At 38.8% G+C, this 17,626-nt stretch overlaps 1 protein-coding gene across 1 annotated transcript in view; it reads right to left on the bottom strand.

The window, feature by feature from the left end:
* The window catches only part of LOC122553926, a 59,661-nt gene extending 42,569 nt beyond the window's left edge, over positions 1-17,092 (bottom strand). Inside the window, exons 1-2 of the mRNA XM_043698433.1 lie at positions 16,269-17,092; positions 15,282-15,310 (exon numbers count right to left, since the gene is read on the bottom strand). Of these exons, the coding sequence (XP_043554368.1) occupies positions 15,282-15,310; positions 16,269-16,394 (155 nt within the window). The 5' untranslated portion in view covers positions 16,395-17,092. The remainder of the gene's footprint in view (positions 1-15,281; positions 15,311-16,268) is intronic.
* Between the last annotated feature and the right edge of the window lie 534 nt (positions 17,093-17,626).

The following is a 17,626-nucleotide window of genomic DNA, read 5'->3' as shown; positions in this document are numbered from 1 at the left end:
GTGGACTTGTTGGGCCGAAGGGCCTGTTTCCACACTGTAAGTAATCTAATCTAATCTAAAAGAATTATTTTGATTCTGTACAAAATAAATGATAACATTAGAATAGATTCTACATTTTTGGGTATTCAACACTTAAAAGATTAAAGGTAAAACATTTTCAGAGGGGGCTTAGATCTCTAATGTCCAATGACCTCTCTATCTTACAGAATTCTATTATAGATAGTCTAGATAGCCTATAGAAACTTCAGAGTCTAGATTAGAGTGGTGCTGGTCAGGCAGCATCCAAGGAGGAGGAAAATTGACGTTTTGGGCAAAAGCCCTTCATCAGCCCTTGAGCCACACAAGGCAATATTGGGCCAGCATTTATTGTCCATTCCTAATTGTCCCTTGATCTGTTTGACTTGCTTGGGCCATTTCAGAGAGCAGTTAAGAATCACATTGCTGATCAAGAGTCCCATATAAGAGTCACCAGGTAAGGATGATAGAATATTTTCCCTAAGGGATATTAGTGAATCAGATGGATTTTTACAACAAGTGTTACATAGTTAACCATTAGGTCAGTTTTTAAGTCCAGATTCTTTTTATTATTGAATCAAAAATTTTACCACTTGCCATCGCGTGATTCAAACCCATGTCCCCAGAACATCAGTCAGGATTTTGATTTAATAGTTCACTGACAGTATTACTATGCCACTGCCTTTTCCTTAATGAGAATTTGCATTCAGAAGTAGGGTTGTCTACTGCAATTATATTGGGCCTTTGGAAGACCATAACCAGAGCTTTGCTTGTAGCTTTAGTCTCCATATCTAAGAATGGTAGAAAAAGTGCAAAGGATGTTCACCAGGCTGATATTGGGATGGCAGGACTATTGTATGAGGAGAAAATGGTTCAACTGGCTTGTATTCACTCGAGTTTAGAAAGATGAAGGCGATCTAACTGAAATATACAAAATATTATCAGGGCTGGATAGAATAGATTAACCGATTATGTTTTCCCTGGTTGGGGGGCCTAGAATCAGAGGACACAGTCTCAGGATACAGGGTAGACCATTTAGGACTAAAATGAGAAAAATAATTCTTCACTCAAAAGATAGTGAACCTTTGGAATTCTTTACTACAGAAGGCTGTGGATTCCAAGTCACTGAATCTATTCGAGAAACAGACAGATACTTTTTGACATTCTAAAGGTATCTAGGATTACGTAGTGAAGGTGACAGTATGGTTGATCTTCTATCTCAATGGCATGATCATACCTGAATGATGGAGTGGGTTTGAAGGACTGAATGGCCTACTTGTTTTCTATGACTTTATGTTTCATGTTTCTTTGAAGTGCAAACGTTTTAAGATATACCACAAAATAGGCAAGAGGAGTAGAGAGATGATAACGTTTATGAAGAGACTGCCAGAACTAAGGACCTTGATAGCTAATGGAATGGCCATCAATGCTGTCAAACACATTGCTAATCAAGATTCAGATGGAGGTCAATCTGGGAAAGAGTACTGTAAGGCAAACAGATTTTATAACAATCTGGTAGTTTAATGAAACACATTATTGATACCAGCATTTTATTACAGATTTATTTCCCTAACTGAATTTAAATTACCTTACTGCCATGGTGGGATTTGAACTTACATCTGCAATTTATCAGCCCAGACCTCAGGATTTCTGATCTATAATGATTATGCTACCAGGCCCAGTAACTTGGAGAAGATTTCCTTTCTTCAAATTGTAAGTGTCTATTAAAAATATAAAGTACCCAAATATCCCTTTAATTTGAAGAAGTTAATTCATGATAAATGTCAAATATATAGAGACACAATCTTTGTCTCGCTACCACCTTACTTAAAAACCTAACAAGGAGCCAGGGATTTAATGAGACTAAAAGAACATAGAAGATTGACCCATGGGCTTACTGTGGATTGTCTTCCTATCCTAATTTCTGGACAGGCCATGTCTTGAGAAGGCAGAGTTCCTTTTGGAAAGTGACAATCATTTCCTTAATATATGCCAATTAGGGTGGAATCATATTGTTAAAACCCCAACACCATTTTCACCTTAAACTGCCCTGTTACTGTCAGTTTCTCAAAGCATCCACAAACCATGGGTTGTACAAATAACAGGGGAGTTGCTTCCAGTAATATTTTAGAGGATCCTTAGCTGGAGTCAGGGAACATTTGAAACTGGTCTGGTGTCAGTCATTTTACTTTTTTGACTTGTATATTTTCAGCTCAAACATTCATGGTTTCTTTGCAATTGTAGATAACAAAGTATCTTCCTTGACATGTTAAACTGTAGAGGACTTTAACTCTCAACCTTTTCCCAATGCTTAGGCAAATGCTTGGCTGACCCATAAGATGCTCAAATTTCCATCAACCCCTCAGTCAATAACCTGTCTATAAGGAGCATAACTAGCTTTGGAAGATTGCTGATTCAATATTAATAAGGCCACAACACAGAGGTCAAGCAAATCAGGAGCAGGAGTAAAGGCATTCAGCCCATCAAACATATAATTCACTCTGCATCATGCAATTCTGACCAATGCACATGAATCAACAGTCATATCTATTTTGTTTTTCAAGAATTAATAATAGGATTAATTCTATAGATTATATGACTCTACAATGTCAGAATAGTGAAGATATGAAACTTTGTGATTTTCATGAGCACTTATCCACATACAGGAAACACAGGAAATCTTGACAGAAAATATTTCTCTAAACCTCTTAAACTGAGTCAATATTCTCATAGTTTGCTGTGACAGAACAGTTTATTTAGAAAGTTTGGTTCACCTCTTGCAAATGACTACATTTGCACTCGTAATAGCCAATTAAAGGGTCTAATTTGCAGTTATTAATGAATGTTATGGGACTCACTGAAAATATTGGTAATTAAAACATCTAAAAGATTACCTGCTTGCTAGTAGTAAATATGATGCTGCGAATTGTGAATTCAAATATGGCGGTATATAGTACTCCAATTTTGAGAAGGAATTAAAAAAAACTTCTTTTTGTTAATACAAAAACTTGAATTTTCCCATTTGTTGAGTGAGAATTCAAAGCAGCCAGTATGTGATGGCTCAGAGCTACGTTTCTAACACAGTCATCTGCGCTTCATCTCATTGATTATGCATATGGGGTCTATGGCATTCATCTTATGAAATTGCATGACAGGGATGCAGAATCATAGGATCCTTACAGTGTGGAAGCAGGCTATTCAGCTCATACTGACCCTCCGATCAGCATCCTACCCAAACACCCCATCCTATCCTTGTGACTTTGCATTTCCCATGGCTGATCCACCTAGCTTGCACTATGGGCAATTTAGCACAGCCAATTCACTTAACCTAACAAAACTGTTTTTTTAGATTCCATGTTTGGGTGACTGTCTGTGTGGAGTGTGCACATTCTCCCCACGTCTGTGAGGGTGCTCCGGTTACTTCCCACAGTTCAAAGATGCGCATAAGTGGATTGGCCACGCTAAATTGCCCATATTGTTCTGGGATATGTAGGCCATGTGGATTAACCATGGGAAATGGCAAATTACAAGGCTAGGGTTTGGGGACTGGGTCTGGGTGGGATGCTCTTTGGAGGGCCGGTGCAGACCCTATGAGCTGAATGGCCTCTTTTCGCACTGTAGGTATTCTATGATTCTATAAATACAAAAACACTTCCATCTTCCAGCAACTCAGAGACTTTCACCTCAGTCTATCTGGATTAGACCTCAGAGCACATTGTGGTGAGAATATCACGGTGGAAAGGACGATGGATGAGGACTTGCCATCTGAGGTAGTTCACTTCCATCTTCCAGCAACTCAGAGACTTTCACCTCAGTCTATCTGGATTAGACCTCAGAGCACATTGTGGTGAGAATATCACTGATATAATTGGTTGAGAAAAAAATGTGCTCCATATCTCTGACTCTCAGAAAACAGCCAGAGACCAGGTACTGTCTCAGCCTCAGGCAAAAGATGATTATATAGCCTCAATGATTAACAACTATGTGAAAATGCACAGGCAGTTTTGTCAGAAGCAGTCTGTGAACAGGAATGAAGGATGGAGGAACCCATCAGTGTAATCAGTACTGTGATGACTCTGGCATGCGCATGTTTTGCTGTCTCCATGGAGATGTTGGCAAATGCTAAGGAGACAGAAGTCCAGTATACCCAATGTCTGCTGCATATACACATGGACCTGCACCCCAGCACTGTGGTTGTTGGTGCTCTGCATCAATAGCAGGGTGAGAGGGGGACAAAGGACTTCAATCTCTCTCCACATGGTTCTTTATCTCAAGGAGACAGACTGATGTCAGCAGGAATCCACATGAAGAGAGAGCAATACACAAGTCTCCTGAAGCTTCATCTCAGGACGTCCAGAGGTGTCTAGCCCCTCACTTCTACTTTACCACTTTGTTATCGCACTATAAAGCTCAAGTAAGTTAGTTAACCATGATTTGACTTTAACAGTTCAATACTGGCTTTTCTTAATCTCCAGTTGTCCAAGTGACTGTTAACTGTTTTTCTAAGAAGTATTCCTATCAACGATGTTGAGTTGACTGGTCTGTAATTGCAAGGCTTATCCACACAGCTGTAGTAGTTGCAAATCTTCATTCCACTAGTGCCAGATCCACATTTAATGGGGATAAAAAGATTATGGCCAGTGACTGTAAGACCATGAGACCATAAGATGTAGGGGCAGAAGTAGGCCATTTGGTCCATCACGTCTGCTCCATCATTCAATGAGATCATGGTTGATACAATATTTCTCAACTCTATCTTCCTATCTTATATCAATAACATTTGATTCCCTTTCTGCATAAGGACTTGTATAATCATAATGTCTACCCTTACTTCCTTGAGTACTTCAGATGCATCTGACCTGGTTCTGGTGACTTATCAACATGAAGTACAACCAATTTTTTGTAATATTTCCTTTTTTAACCCATGATTACCACAGCATGCAGTGTCTAACCTTCCTTTTTTAAACAATGATTTGCACCAATTCTTAATTCTTTATTTTTAATAAAGATAGGTGTAAATGCTCCTTTAGCAACTCAGCCAGAACATCTGTTTCCAGTCGTGAATCTTTCTTTTTGGTTCTTACTTTGCCTTATTCATCCTCTTACTAACCTTTCCTATTTATATGTCTGTATGAGTGTGTGTTTTACATCACTTATCAGTCTTTTCTCACGCTTCTTTTATTGTAATGCTATTAAGGAACTATATTTTTCTCACTTCCTTTCCGAACCTTCTGTATTCAGTTCACTTGATTAAGAGCCTGACATAAACTCCTGAAGTCGGACAAAAGGGATTGATATCATTAAAATTGATACTCGAAAATGCATTCACTGTTTCAAGTAGTCACTGTAAATCGATGCAATACTTGACCAAAGCTGGAGTATTGACTCTGCTCATGTTCCGATAATAGCTTCACAATCATTATGATCTTCTGCACAGAGAAGGACATAAACGGCAAATTAATGCAGACAAGGTAGTTGAGTAAAGAGTCAACCTAAATCTGAAGGTTGAAATAACAGGGAACATCTGCAAAGAAACTTGATAGCGAAATTAGAAAGTTAAGCATTATAAAAAACTGTTGCAGAGTTTGTATTTTGACAGCTTCTTTGAAATATGCATAGGCTTGGTTTCCTTGAACCTACACACTCAAGAGTCGTCTTTTGACCAGTCTAAATATATTCATTTCTCCATCATCTTTTCCTCTCTTTCATCATCCAGAGAGCCTCCTTCATCAATATTGCCATCCCATCTACTTTCTTTCCTCCCCTACTTCTTACTAGTAGGCCTTTTATCCAAGAACATTTTGTCTAACATTTGGTTGGCCTCTGCTATTTCTGTGATATCATATTTCCACTTGTATAAATGAACATCCAGCTCACCAAGTTTATTTCCTATGTTCAGCATATTAATGTATACCCACTGTAAACCTAACTTAGCACTTCTTCTTTTCAGTCTTATTTTGACCTGCTGTGCTGTTCCAGCAATAAAGTTTCAGCTTTGATCTCCAGCGTCTGCAGACCTCACTTTCTCCTCCTATACCCACTGTAAACCTAACTTAGCACTTCTTCTTTTCAGTCTTATTTTGACCTCAATTAATAACACTAATTCCCATTCTACTATCTAACCTATACATATGTTTTTCCAAATGCTTTGTGAACTTTGTCTTTCTGCTGCAATGCTATCTCCTACTTCCTATCTCTTGCCAATGGAGTTTAAGCCTTTCTCCACAGCATTAACAAACTCTGTTAAGTGAAAGGAGTCCTATTTTCCCCTAAAGCTGAACACAAATTTTCAGGACTTTCAAGCCTTCCCTCCTGTAATATCTCTCCCAGCCACTCATTCATCTGCTCTGTTATCCAGTTTCTAGGTTGACTAGGTTGTGGTACTGGAAGTACTCTTGAAATTGCTACATTCAAGGTCTGCTAAATGGAATATTAAATAAAATCCTGTAGTATCCTATATAATTTAATAAAATGCTGAGTTTGCACTTGAAGTCAAGAAACAGGAACAGAAGTAGGCCATTTGGGCCCTCACCTAGTCAACCATTCAATGAGAGCATAGCTGATCTGATCATGGTTTTTACTCCATCCTGCACCACCCCCTAAATCTTGTCCCCCTTTGTAGCCAAAAAAATTATCCAATACGTACCTTAAACATATTCATTGACCCAGCCTCTCTGGGGCCGATAATCACAAATGTTCTGGCTTTCTGTTCTTCCTATCAAAGTGAACAAACTCATATTCTTGCACATTATTCTCCATTTTTTACCAACTCACTAAGGTATATCTTTTTGCATCATATCTATTCTTCCTACCTATATTTGTATTGTGAGTAAGTTTGGCTATAATACACTCAATTCCTTAATCTAAATTATTAATAAAAATTGTAAATACTTGAGCCCCAAAGCTTCAGCATTGATTTCTGACACTGTTTCCCAAAAGTAAACCAATCCTTTATTCATACTAAGACAGCACCCTAAACACCACTAATCTTAAGAACTAACCTCTTTATGCTGTAACTGTATTTTCAAATGCACTTTTCTCCTGCAGTGAAGAATTTGAATATTGCTGAAAAAATTATAATCTATTGAAGCTTATTGTCTTCCATCAGACAAATTGCAAGAAAAGCTCTTCACGGGGAAAATCAACCTTTATACTGCATAAGAAGAAAATGCTGTTTGGTTGGCATTTGTTGATTCTGATTGTTTGAAGTGTTGGGATAGATGATGCAACAATTAATATGGATTTCAATTAACTGCCAAGTTCTGTTTTAAGTTTTAAACTAGGCAGGTTAACCTTGGTTGATTGGAAATCCTAAATTGGTTGTCAGCGTAATACCTCGTATATCCAGCAAATATTATCCATTTGCAGAATCACATCTAATGTTAGATATGGTTTTGAGAATTTTGCAAACATGGGTGGGTGCGTACAGTCAGTACCTTGTTTGTTGTGAACAGCCAGTGACACATGCTATTTGATATGATCAGACAGTCTTTGGAATATCAACCTCACATACCTGGCATTGTACAAAGCCTGAAATTGATATACCATATTACTCAAAATTTTGATGGGCAGAACATCTTTTTGCCTTGATGGCAATATTCTGTTTGAGGTGAATGTTTCTCCCTTCCCAGTGTGACTAGCTTTTCCTTTCTTCCCAGTCCACACTGCTTTTCCCACACTTCTTCGCAGCTCAGGGGTGAGGTGTTGCTGACAGCTTGCTGGCTTTGAAGTTTGAGTACTTACTGACTGCCTGTGTCTTCTTCAATTGGTAGTGTTCTTGAAAGTGCTAAGCCAATGTTATTAAGTTTTCTATCCAGTTTTGGGAGGATTCTATCTGCTCTTGTTCCTTTGAGGCATTTCAGTAATACAGTGTGTAGTGATTGTAACAAGTTCAGCCAGGAGGACCTCCTAGATTATGAACTCCCTGCTTTGGGATGTCAATCTGGTCCAATCAGGGCGACCTGGCTAAAGATAAAAACAGGAGGTCAGACTTCCTGACATTCTCGTAGTTTTCTCTGATGAGGCTATACTATAGTCAAGGACTTTCTACATGTAAATAAAGGGTGACTTGGTCACAGGTTACCAGCTTCTGTGGAGTTATTTCAGAGGTGGTGACAGTAAAACACATCCTGAAAAAACTCACTCATGCCAGTTCTTTTTGAGTGGGGGTAAACATTTCTGGCATCATGCCGTTATTTAGAAAGCTAGACTCGTTCGACCCCACTGTCAAAGACTCGCCCAAAGAATTTTTTTTTCTTTCTGGGCAAATTACACTGGGGCAGCTGAAAAGCAACAAGCAATTCTCCTGACAGCTCGTGGACCCATAGCTTTTCCGGTTATTAGGAGCCTAACTTTCTCTCAGGCATCAGAGTCAAAAACCTTTCAAGACTTGATGGGTTTAGTTAAGGAATATTACAATCCCAAGCCTCCTTTTATTCTGAGATGCTATCATTTTTACTTGGCAATTAGAGAACCAGAGGAATCTGTGTCAGAATTTTTGACTAGGTTAAGAGGACTGGCAGAGGCATATGACTTTAGTTTAACCCTTAATTTGATGCTGAGGAACGGTTTGGTATGTGGGATTAATGACATCACCACACAAAAGCACCTACTAGTTGAAGCCTAAGCGGACTTCAAACAAGCACAACAACTGGCTTTATAATGGGAAATGTAGCAAGTGGAGTGTATGATTTGTAGTGTATTTTAATAGACATGGACGCCCTTGCCAGTCTGACTGAGCTTGGGGAAACATCATTTGAGTGAAGACAATTGCATAGCCTCACTCAGGACATATCCAGAACAGATAGACTCTAAGTGACACTACAGAAAAACCCCATAACAAAGTCAAGACTCAGCCAAACAGTTAAAATTTTCTTCAGGATATGGACCGGCAAGCCATTCTTGTTGCTGCCAGTATGCGGACCTGAGATAGCAAAGGATTTCCACTAGACCTAAATTGAGTAAGAGGCCGGTATCCAGGAGTGTGTGGAAAGTCTACCTACATCTTGTTGGGAACGGTTAAAATGCTTAGAAACATTCACATCAGAACCAATCAATATAACCATCCAGTTCTAATGGAGGTCAATACCAGCAGCTATTTTAGTGATTGCAGAACCAGTCTTTAACAAAATGCTCTTTGGCCTCCAACCCTTAAGTTTGCACAAGACCTCAGCGAAACTGAGAACCTATACTGATGCTGCCCAGACTGCAAGCTGGACTGTAAAGATAATTCCTTTGCTTGTCAGCCTTCTGATATCTGCCTCTACTTTTGTCCTCTACTTTAAAACAACACCTTTTTCAGATATAAATTTGTAATAATTACAGACTACAAATGCCTGGTAGAACTACTTAAAGAAGACAAGGCAGTGCCTTCCATAGCTTCGGGCCAAATTCAGCACTGGGCTCCACAACGAATTGCGTATAATTACAAGTTGGAACACCGTCCGGGAGGCCAAGTAGTGAATGTGGATGCATTGAACCGTCACCCAATCGCAGATATGGTGGTACCACAAACTGGAAGAGTCCGCAATGGTTTTAAATTTTTTGGGCATACTTCCAGTCACAGCTGACAATATCAGACTTTGGATGAAGAAAGATTCAATCATGGCAAAATTGTAACGGCTGATGGTGATGGGGAAATCCAAAGGGCCGTCACAACCAGAATTCACATTTTTTGGATCCGGAGAGACCAGATCACAGTAAAGATTGGCATATTATTATGGGGAGCAAGAGTGATTTTCCTGAGCAAAGATCACCACAGATACTGGCTGAACTCCACCAGTGTCACCCAGGGCTGTCCACAATGGAGATGTTGGTGAGAAGTTATGTCTGTGGCCAGGATTAGATGCTGACATCGCTGAGTTGGTGAAGCAGTGCCCAGAATGTCAACAAGGACAAAACTTACCACCAGCAGCTCCCCCACATTTGTGGGAATGGCTGGGTAAACCCTGGACTCAGCTACATATTGAGTATGCAGGTCCTTTCATGCACTCAATGCTCTCAGTCATTGTGGATGTCTATTCAAAATGTTTGGACATGTATGGAGTTCATTTGTTAAACAGAGGGACGATGGTAGAAAAACTGCACACATTTTTTGCAATACACAGACTGCTGGAAGTGTTGGTCACAGATATCGGGCTATTATTTACAGCAGGGAATTTGAGTTGTTCCTAAAGTTGAATGGCATTTGACATATAAGGACAGCTCCATACCATCCCTCATCCAATGATCTTGCAGACTGAGCAGTTCAAATGTTGAAGGCAGGCTTAAAGAAATAGCCTATAGCTTCACTAAAAACCATACTCTCCTGGTTCCTATTTGATTACAGGACTATCCCTCATACAACTACAGGCACAGCTTCAACAGAATTGCTCATAGGAGAATACACAACACCAGGTTAAATCTGATCTTCACAGACCTGGGGTGGGGTGGAGGGTGAAACGCCATCAGGAACACCAACGTTGGACACAAGATTCCGCTAAGTGAGACAGACAGTTTATTTCAGGGGACAAAGTTCGGGTAGGAATCACGGGAATGGCAAAGGGGCATGGTCAACACAAGGTCAGATTCTATGACATATTAAGTTGGGTGAGTGCAATGGTCCTGAACAAGCACATGGACCATATGAAAGCTGCAACCTCACAAATGGGGTGGGAGCAAAATGTGTGCAGCTTCTTGGAATAGTCAGAAAGGCTATTAACTTCTCCCTCGCTGTCTAGATTTGAAGAGAGCTTGGAATTTGAGATAGATCTGACAGATGTTGCTGCCTGAAGAAGAGGATGAATTTCTTCCGAGACGCTCCAGGTGCAAGTGGTGAATTATTGTACATTCCAGGCTACCTGTATCCAGGCAGAGTTGGAGGAACCTGACCCAGTGCTAAAACACCCCAGGAGGAGTTACAAGAAAAAGAACCAGGCAGTGTCCTCAAATTCAGATAGGGGAGGGATGTAGAGATTGTATTGAAGTTAGCAAGGTGGATCTCATAAAATATGAGTTTCCTGATTGGGGCTGTTAATCTGTTCCAATCAGGGAGTCCTGGCTGACAGATAAGAACAAGAGTTTCAGCAATCCTGACACTCTGCGAATTAACTCTGACAAGTCTCTACAAGAGTTGACTTTTCACATGTAAATAAAAGGTGACTTAATGATGGGATACCAGCCTTTGTGGCGTTATTTCAGTGTGAACTGTTGATCAATATGTCATATTGGGCTCTGTGTTATTGAAAGCTGCCACCAATCTCCTTTTTGATGCTAACTCTAAGGGTCTGTCCAATTATCAGTGGTGGGGGATAGACAACTGACAAGTCTTTACAAGAGGTACTCAACATACATAACACAAGACAGCTGTTTATATGATAGCAAGTTACATTGACTTGTCAGATTGTCAGGGGATAGAGGTGACACTTTATCCCCTCATATTAGACTGAGTATCAGAGCTGTTTACACATCCTCTACTGAAGTTTGTAACAAAGGTGACAGCTTCCCTACTGTCACACATGAGGGTATTAGTGAATTTAATAGAGTCCTCTTGTTCTTCAGCTGTCCAGTTCCTCACATATTGGACAATCTTGAATATTGGGAAGAAATATCCACATAGAAACCATCCAATGCAACTATCTGATGATCATCTCAGTAACCAAAGATTTTCTTCCTTACCCGCTGTTCCGTAATTGTTAACCGGATATGACTTCCTAAAGATTTTATTCTCATGTCCAAGCAACTGCATGTATGTTGAAACTTTAGGTGAGATCTACTCAAGAAATGTTAATTGTTTGACAAGTTGACCCAAGAAGTCATGGCAGGATGATGGCAATACAAAACAGTGTAAAAATCCCATTTTTCTGATGTAATAGAATTTTGGGACCTATATTTAGAAATTGCCATCTCATGTATGTCAAGAGCTACTACTAGTGTCTATTATCCCCTATAATTTTATTGTGCTCAATAGTAACCAATACAGCACAAAACTGGTTTAAATTGTTTTAAAATTAGCTTTGATATTTCTGATAGCAGTTAAAAAGAAAACTGATATTTTAGAAACATTGCACCCAACAAACAATGGTGTCCAATCAAATATCCTTTTCAGATTTTCCTATAAATACCTTAAGCTTCATTTTCTGTTCCACATGATCCTCATCTCTTGCATTGAAAGGGACACCTATATATTCTAATCTCCAGATATACAAACTTGTTACAAAACCTTACTTCCTAAGGCATGTTTTGCATCCATGCATGTCCATGCATGTAGAAGCATTTTTCATTCATTCGGCATCTCATATGCTGAGATGGAAATTTTCTTTGAGGTTGAACTTCCTATATTTTTACCAACATATCTAAAAAAATTATTTTGGATTTTCAACTCTATGTCCTACACAGGAAATCTGATTTTTTAAAAAGAGTGCTTCTGCTGCATTGCTGGCAAAATCGATGGTATACAAGTAATTCCTAAGAAATTTCCATTCTTATTCTCCATGTAAATTCATACAGCATGCATATTTCAATCTTCTTCTCGCGCAAGACCCACACCTCCAATATTGGTGTGTGCCAACAATACTTTCCTATTGATTGGTGGAATTTGATGGGGCTGAGTCATTGTGTGCTTGGGGTGGGAAGAAAGTGTTGTGGACTGCAACTCTGCTACATTTCTGTCTTCACTTGAATTAAGTTCTCGTACCAGTTAAGGGCCTTACTGATCACTGAAGGGTCTTTCCTGTCATGGCTGCAATTTTTTTTCAGCTCCAAGCAGGACAACAAAGAGATGACCTACCCCAACCAGTTTACCAATGCAGCCAGACAGAGTAGGAGCCCACAATCTGTACTGACCTACACACGACTAAGGTACTGGACTTCAGGAGAGAGTGGCCATTGAGATCCTAGCCTCTGCTCTTGTTTTTGACCCTGCTGCCCTCCTCTACCCACAATCCCCTGAAGACCTCCCAACAACAACACTTCGACATATTTCAGATGTACCTCCATTTTGAGGATCTGGTGTATCTTTTATTGGCAGAGGCTCTGACCTCCTCCGTTGCAAGGCCAGTTCTGGAATTGCCAGGCTTTGGCCAACAGGTCTTGGTGACCAGGACTTTCTCATCCTAATACCAGTAGAAAGCCTGTTGGCAATAATCATCTACCTGATTGCCGGAAGATATGTCATGCTTTCTTGATAGACCATGGGTTTTCCAAACTTTTGTCTAATCTTTCAGACTTTGTCCAAAATTGGGAAGATACTGACCATTTGTTCTATCCAAAATGCTTTGGACCTGCTCTTCATTTGTTTCATATCCTATCTTCTTCTATTGCAACCTTTTTTTAAAAACTATCTCCCCTTTCCTTTAATTAGGATGACTTTTGACAATAAGTTATCATAACAAATAAGTAATATATTAAATAGATCAATACTAATTAGTTCCTCTTATGTTTGCCAAAGTGACAATATAATTTGAACAGTTTTAAAGCTATTGCTTTTGTTTCTGTTGAGTAGATAATTTTAATTGCCACATTTAAATAAATTAGATACCTCTGCTTAATACTTGACTGCTGGATCTTAAAGAACTACAAATTGACATGTTCCATTCTTGGTGCAGGGAGCTGTGATTCATATCCTATCTGTGTTAGTGCCCTTTGAGGTGATTGTCATGCAAACCTCATCCTATCGGTTCCTGAAAGAGGATTCTCAGTGCTGGCTGGCTTTGCAAACTGTGGTGTATGGTGGACGTGGAGTGCAGTGAGTCTGGCCTTAAAGGCAGTCTGTCCCACATGAAGGAACTGATTGAATACATTTTGCTGGGATTTATATATAGAAAATGGAACAATGCAGATTCAGCATGGGAAACATTTGTGGGGGAGTTGAATAGGAGGAGAGATGCAGTGGTAATACAGGAGGAATAGTGTCAGGAGGCCCTCATTGACCACCTTCAGAGGAAAGTGGGATCAGGAGGTTAAGGATCTAAGTCAAAGTTTGGGTCAGATTGATACAAATTAGAGCTCTTGATATTATATCAAATTTGCACTCCTTCATAGCATTTCAGTGTACACTGGGAATACTAGCATGCACAAGCTCTTCTCAAGAGCAAAATAATGTTAAATCTTGGTGTTAAGGAGATGAAATTCTCACCCACAATCCTAGTATTGTCCAAGATGGTGGTGGAGTAGGCCTCCTCAGCTGGAGCTCATCCGCTCCATCCATTTCTTTTCTTTTTTTACTTCTTTGTTTCACTTTGAGTTTTATTCTTACTTATTCTTGGCATTTTCCTGAACTCCCAGCCTCAGCACGGACTCGGACTCGGACTCTCAGGCTCAGCGCAGACCTGGCAAAGCAGCCTCCCGGCCCAGCATGGGCTCAGTGTGGACCTCTGGCCTCAAGATGATTCCAGAGCAGTCTTCCAGCCTCGGGATGAAGCTGAGCGTGGTCTGGAGTCATGGCCCGGTGTGGACTCAAGGCTAGGTGCTGGTGTGGACTGGGTGGGAAGGACTGTTACACTGAACTTTTCATTTCTTTATTTTCTAATATATTGCATGATCTATAATGCTGGACTTTTTATTTCTTGATTTTTCTAATTTTTTTTTCCCCCGAGAATTGTACTTACCAGTCTGAACCCAGGTCCCCTTGCACCTGAGATGGCATCGTAAGTGGCGACATGTAAACTTTTCACTGTACTCATTTGAGTACATGTGACAATAAAGCCAATTCTAATTCTAATGATATACACTGCTAAAATCACCCATCCATACATGCTTATTTTCAATACAATTATAATTTTGTTCACAAATTCACAGCAAATGCATGAAGGCATATAACTGACTGCAGAGTTATCATGAATCTTTGAAACATGTTTCAAACCTGAGAAGGTCTTTGTTCATTCTCAAGAAATACTTAAGTACCAAATATATTTTTTTTCACTGTAGGAACAAAAAGGCAAAGGTAATTTAAATGCTAAATTATAATATTGCTAATACTAAAATAATTTTCTTAGTTATAATTTTATAATGGAGTGACTCTGGGTATCAATTATATTCTAACTGTTTCAAACTCTATTTACAGGTTAGTGGAACTGAAACTGGAGAGTGAGAGTGTATAAATACAGCTTGAGCACTTATAAAGCAAAAGGAAAAGAAAGCCACATTTTAAATAATGCCAACCGGCTATTGCCTTCCTTAGATATTATTGTGACTATAACATTGTTCCATCAAGATACTTTAAATTAGAATTGTCTGTATTTTCTTTGCTTAGATATGAAAGTGTTAAAAATAGCAACAGGTTAACATACCTTATTTTCTCCAATTTGGCAACTGGAATCTGAAGGAGAATTAAATTAAAAAATACTCAAGATACACGTTCACTTTTTGAAAAGATCATTCTTTAAGGAGTTAAAATGAAAATGTTTCCAAAACTTTACTAAATTAATTCCTATAAGTTAACTTTATGAATAAGGAAGAATACAGTTCTTGTAGAACATGAGTCTATAGCGGTATTATAACGACAGCTTGGCATCACAAAATAGCATTATACACTTTGAGCACTATGCACTGAGTCTGTTGAATACATTGAAATATGGCCAGGATCAATGAACTTTTTAAAAAAAAACAACTTTTGGTACAGAAGGAGGAAGGGAAGGAATATAATTGGGCATGCATCAGAACTGAGTTGGATATATTTTTTCCAGCTTTCATCTTTTTAAAAAAGTCTTCAATCTTTTGTGAATATACTGTCATGCATTGTTTCAAGGGACTTCATTCAACATTTGGACATGAGATAAAAAAAATAGTGCAGGACGTCACTGCAACCCTTCATAGTGGAAGACTGTGTGTTTTTGTGCTTTTCCATTCTAACTTTCACCTCTGAGTTAATTGTAATTCTGGTGCAGAGTGCCAATAGACCGGTTGCTCAGAGTTAACTTTACAAGGTGCAGTTTTCCTAATGTAATCCAAGTGGAATGGGGGACATTGGAATCAGGAAAAGAGATTGTACAGGACATGTTTCAACTAGTTATGTCTTAAAATGGCAATCAGATTTCTATGTGTGCTTGAGACCTCTAATTGGCAAATTAGGAAATTAGTCTGGACACAGGCAGGCACTTTGACTTCTCATCTGCATGTTCTTGTCTAAATAATGGTGAGCATGGCATTAATGTTAGTGAAACAGTTAGACTAGTGGACATGGTTTCAGTGCACTATTACTCTCAATCATGGATCTGATTAACTAAAATTTACCAACTGGTATTTGTAAGAATGTGTAGTCTTAAATTTTAACTTACCGTCTTAATATCCCTAGGTAACGATGAAGATCTGTACTTTGAGGAAGTTTTGCTTGGAGATAACATTAGCAAGATAGGTTTCAGTGATCTTGTTCTTTCTGAATCTTCTAAGATTTTCTGCTCCATGGTATTTTAACTGCCTGTTAAACTATTTTTCCTGGCACACAGATCTCTTCTGTATTACTTTTTACTTTTTGATTCTTTCTGTTTTGAAGTTGATTAGAGGTCTTTTAGTTTATGTCTTGAAGACCATTTGTAAATGAACTAGCTGACAGGTCAGGGTGACTGTGTTGAACAGCTTGGATTTTCACAATTCTGGAAGGAAGTCAACTTAGTTTCTATTAGTTTATTCCAACGAGCGCTTTGATTCCCCAGTGTAAAATTCAATGGAGCTGAATTTTCAATTTCCATACTTCTGTCTTTTTCATTTGTTAATCCTTCGGGTTTTAGCTTTTCCAGGATGAAACTCCCATCACTCTGTATCACTTATTGCACATTTTCAAAACTAAATTAATCAATTTTCCAAAATGTCCAGTGTTCATCTTCTGATCAATCACTATTGAGAACAAAGCAGTCTTCACTTAAGCTATGTGTGGTGTTTTGGATGCCAGTCCTTTTCTGATATGGAGAACAGGCTTCCATAATGTAGATTAAACTGTCTGTCCATGGCTGTCAGAGAATGGAAAACAGGGCAAAATAGGCCCAACCTTGATTTTTTTTTTAGTATCTCTTGTTTGTCACTTTTAATGGCTGAGAGGGATGTGACTTTGTGTCCTTGTGTACATCTGATTAGTCATTGACCCCACCCAGTAATCAATCCAGCTTTCAAAACTAATGCATCACTGATTGAGGTTTTGAGATATTTAATTTGATGTGCATGTGTCACAATGGCTTAGTTTCCTGATGCATGCAGGCAAACAAATAATTGTGAAAAAATTCTGTTTTATTCTGAGACCTTAACTCAACTCATTGCTTTCAGCTTAATCGATCCAAAAAAGAACAATCAATAATACCACCAAATTACTTCTACAGCTAGACATGTGAATCAACTAAATCAATGTTTGATGCATTAAAACGTAGCAGTTTTCAAGGACATTGAGTATTCTGTTTAGATACTTCACTCTAAATTGATTAAAAACATCACATGGCATTCTGGTGTGCCTGAAGTTGAGAGAGGATGATAGGAGTCAATTTTTAAATTTGGAATTATAGACCAGCATGCTCTACCTTGTGAGTTTTCATTGGATGTGACAGCAAATCTCGAGAGATGTTCTAATTCCTGCTTCAGAGTTCAATTTCAAATTTATTTGGAAGCCTTGTTTTGAATAGAGAGATTTAACCCCGTCTCGCTAAATATT

Source organism: Chiloscyllium plagiosum, chromosome 10 (assembly GCF_004010195.1).
Source record: "Chiloscyllium plagiosum isolate BGI_BamShark_2017 chromosome 10, ASM401019v2, whole genome shotgun sequence".
Taxonomy (NCBI): Eukaryota; Metazoa; Chordata; class Chondrichthyes; order Orectolobiformes; family Hemiscylliidae; genus Chiloscyllium; species Chiloscyllium plagiosum.
Note: the sequence above shows the minus strand (reverse complement) of the source record. Positions and strands in the feature narration are given on the sequence as shown.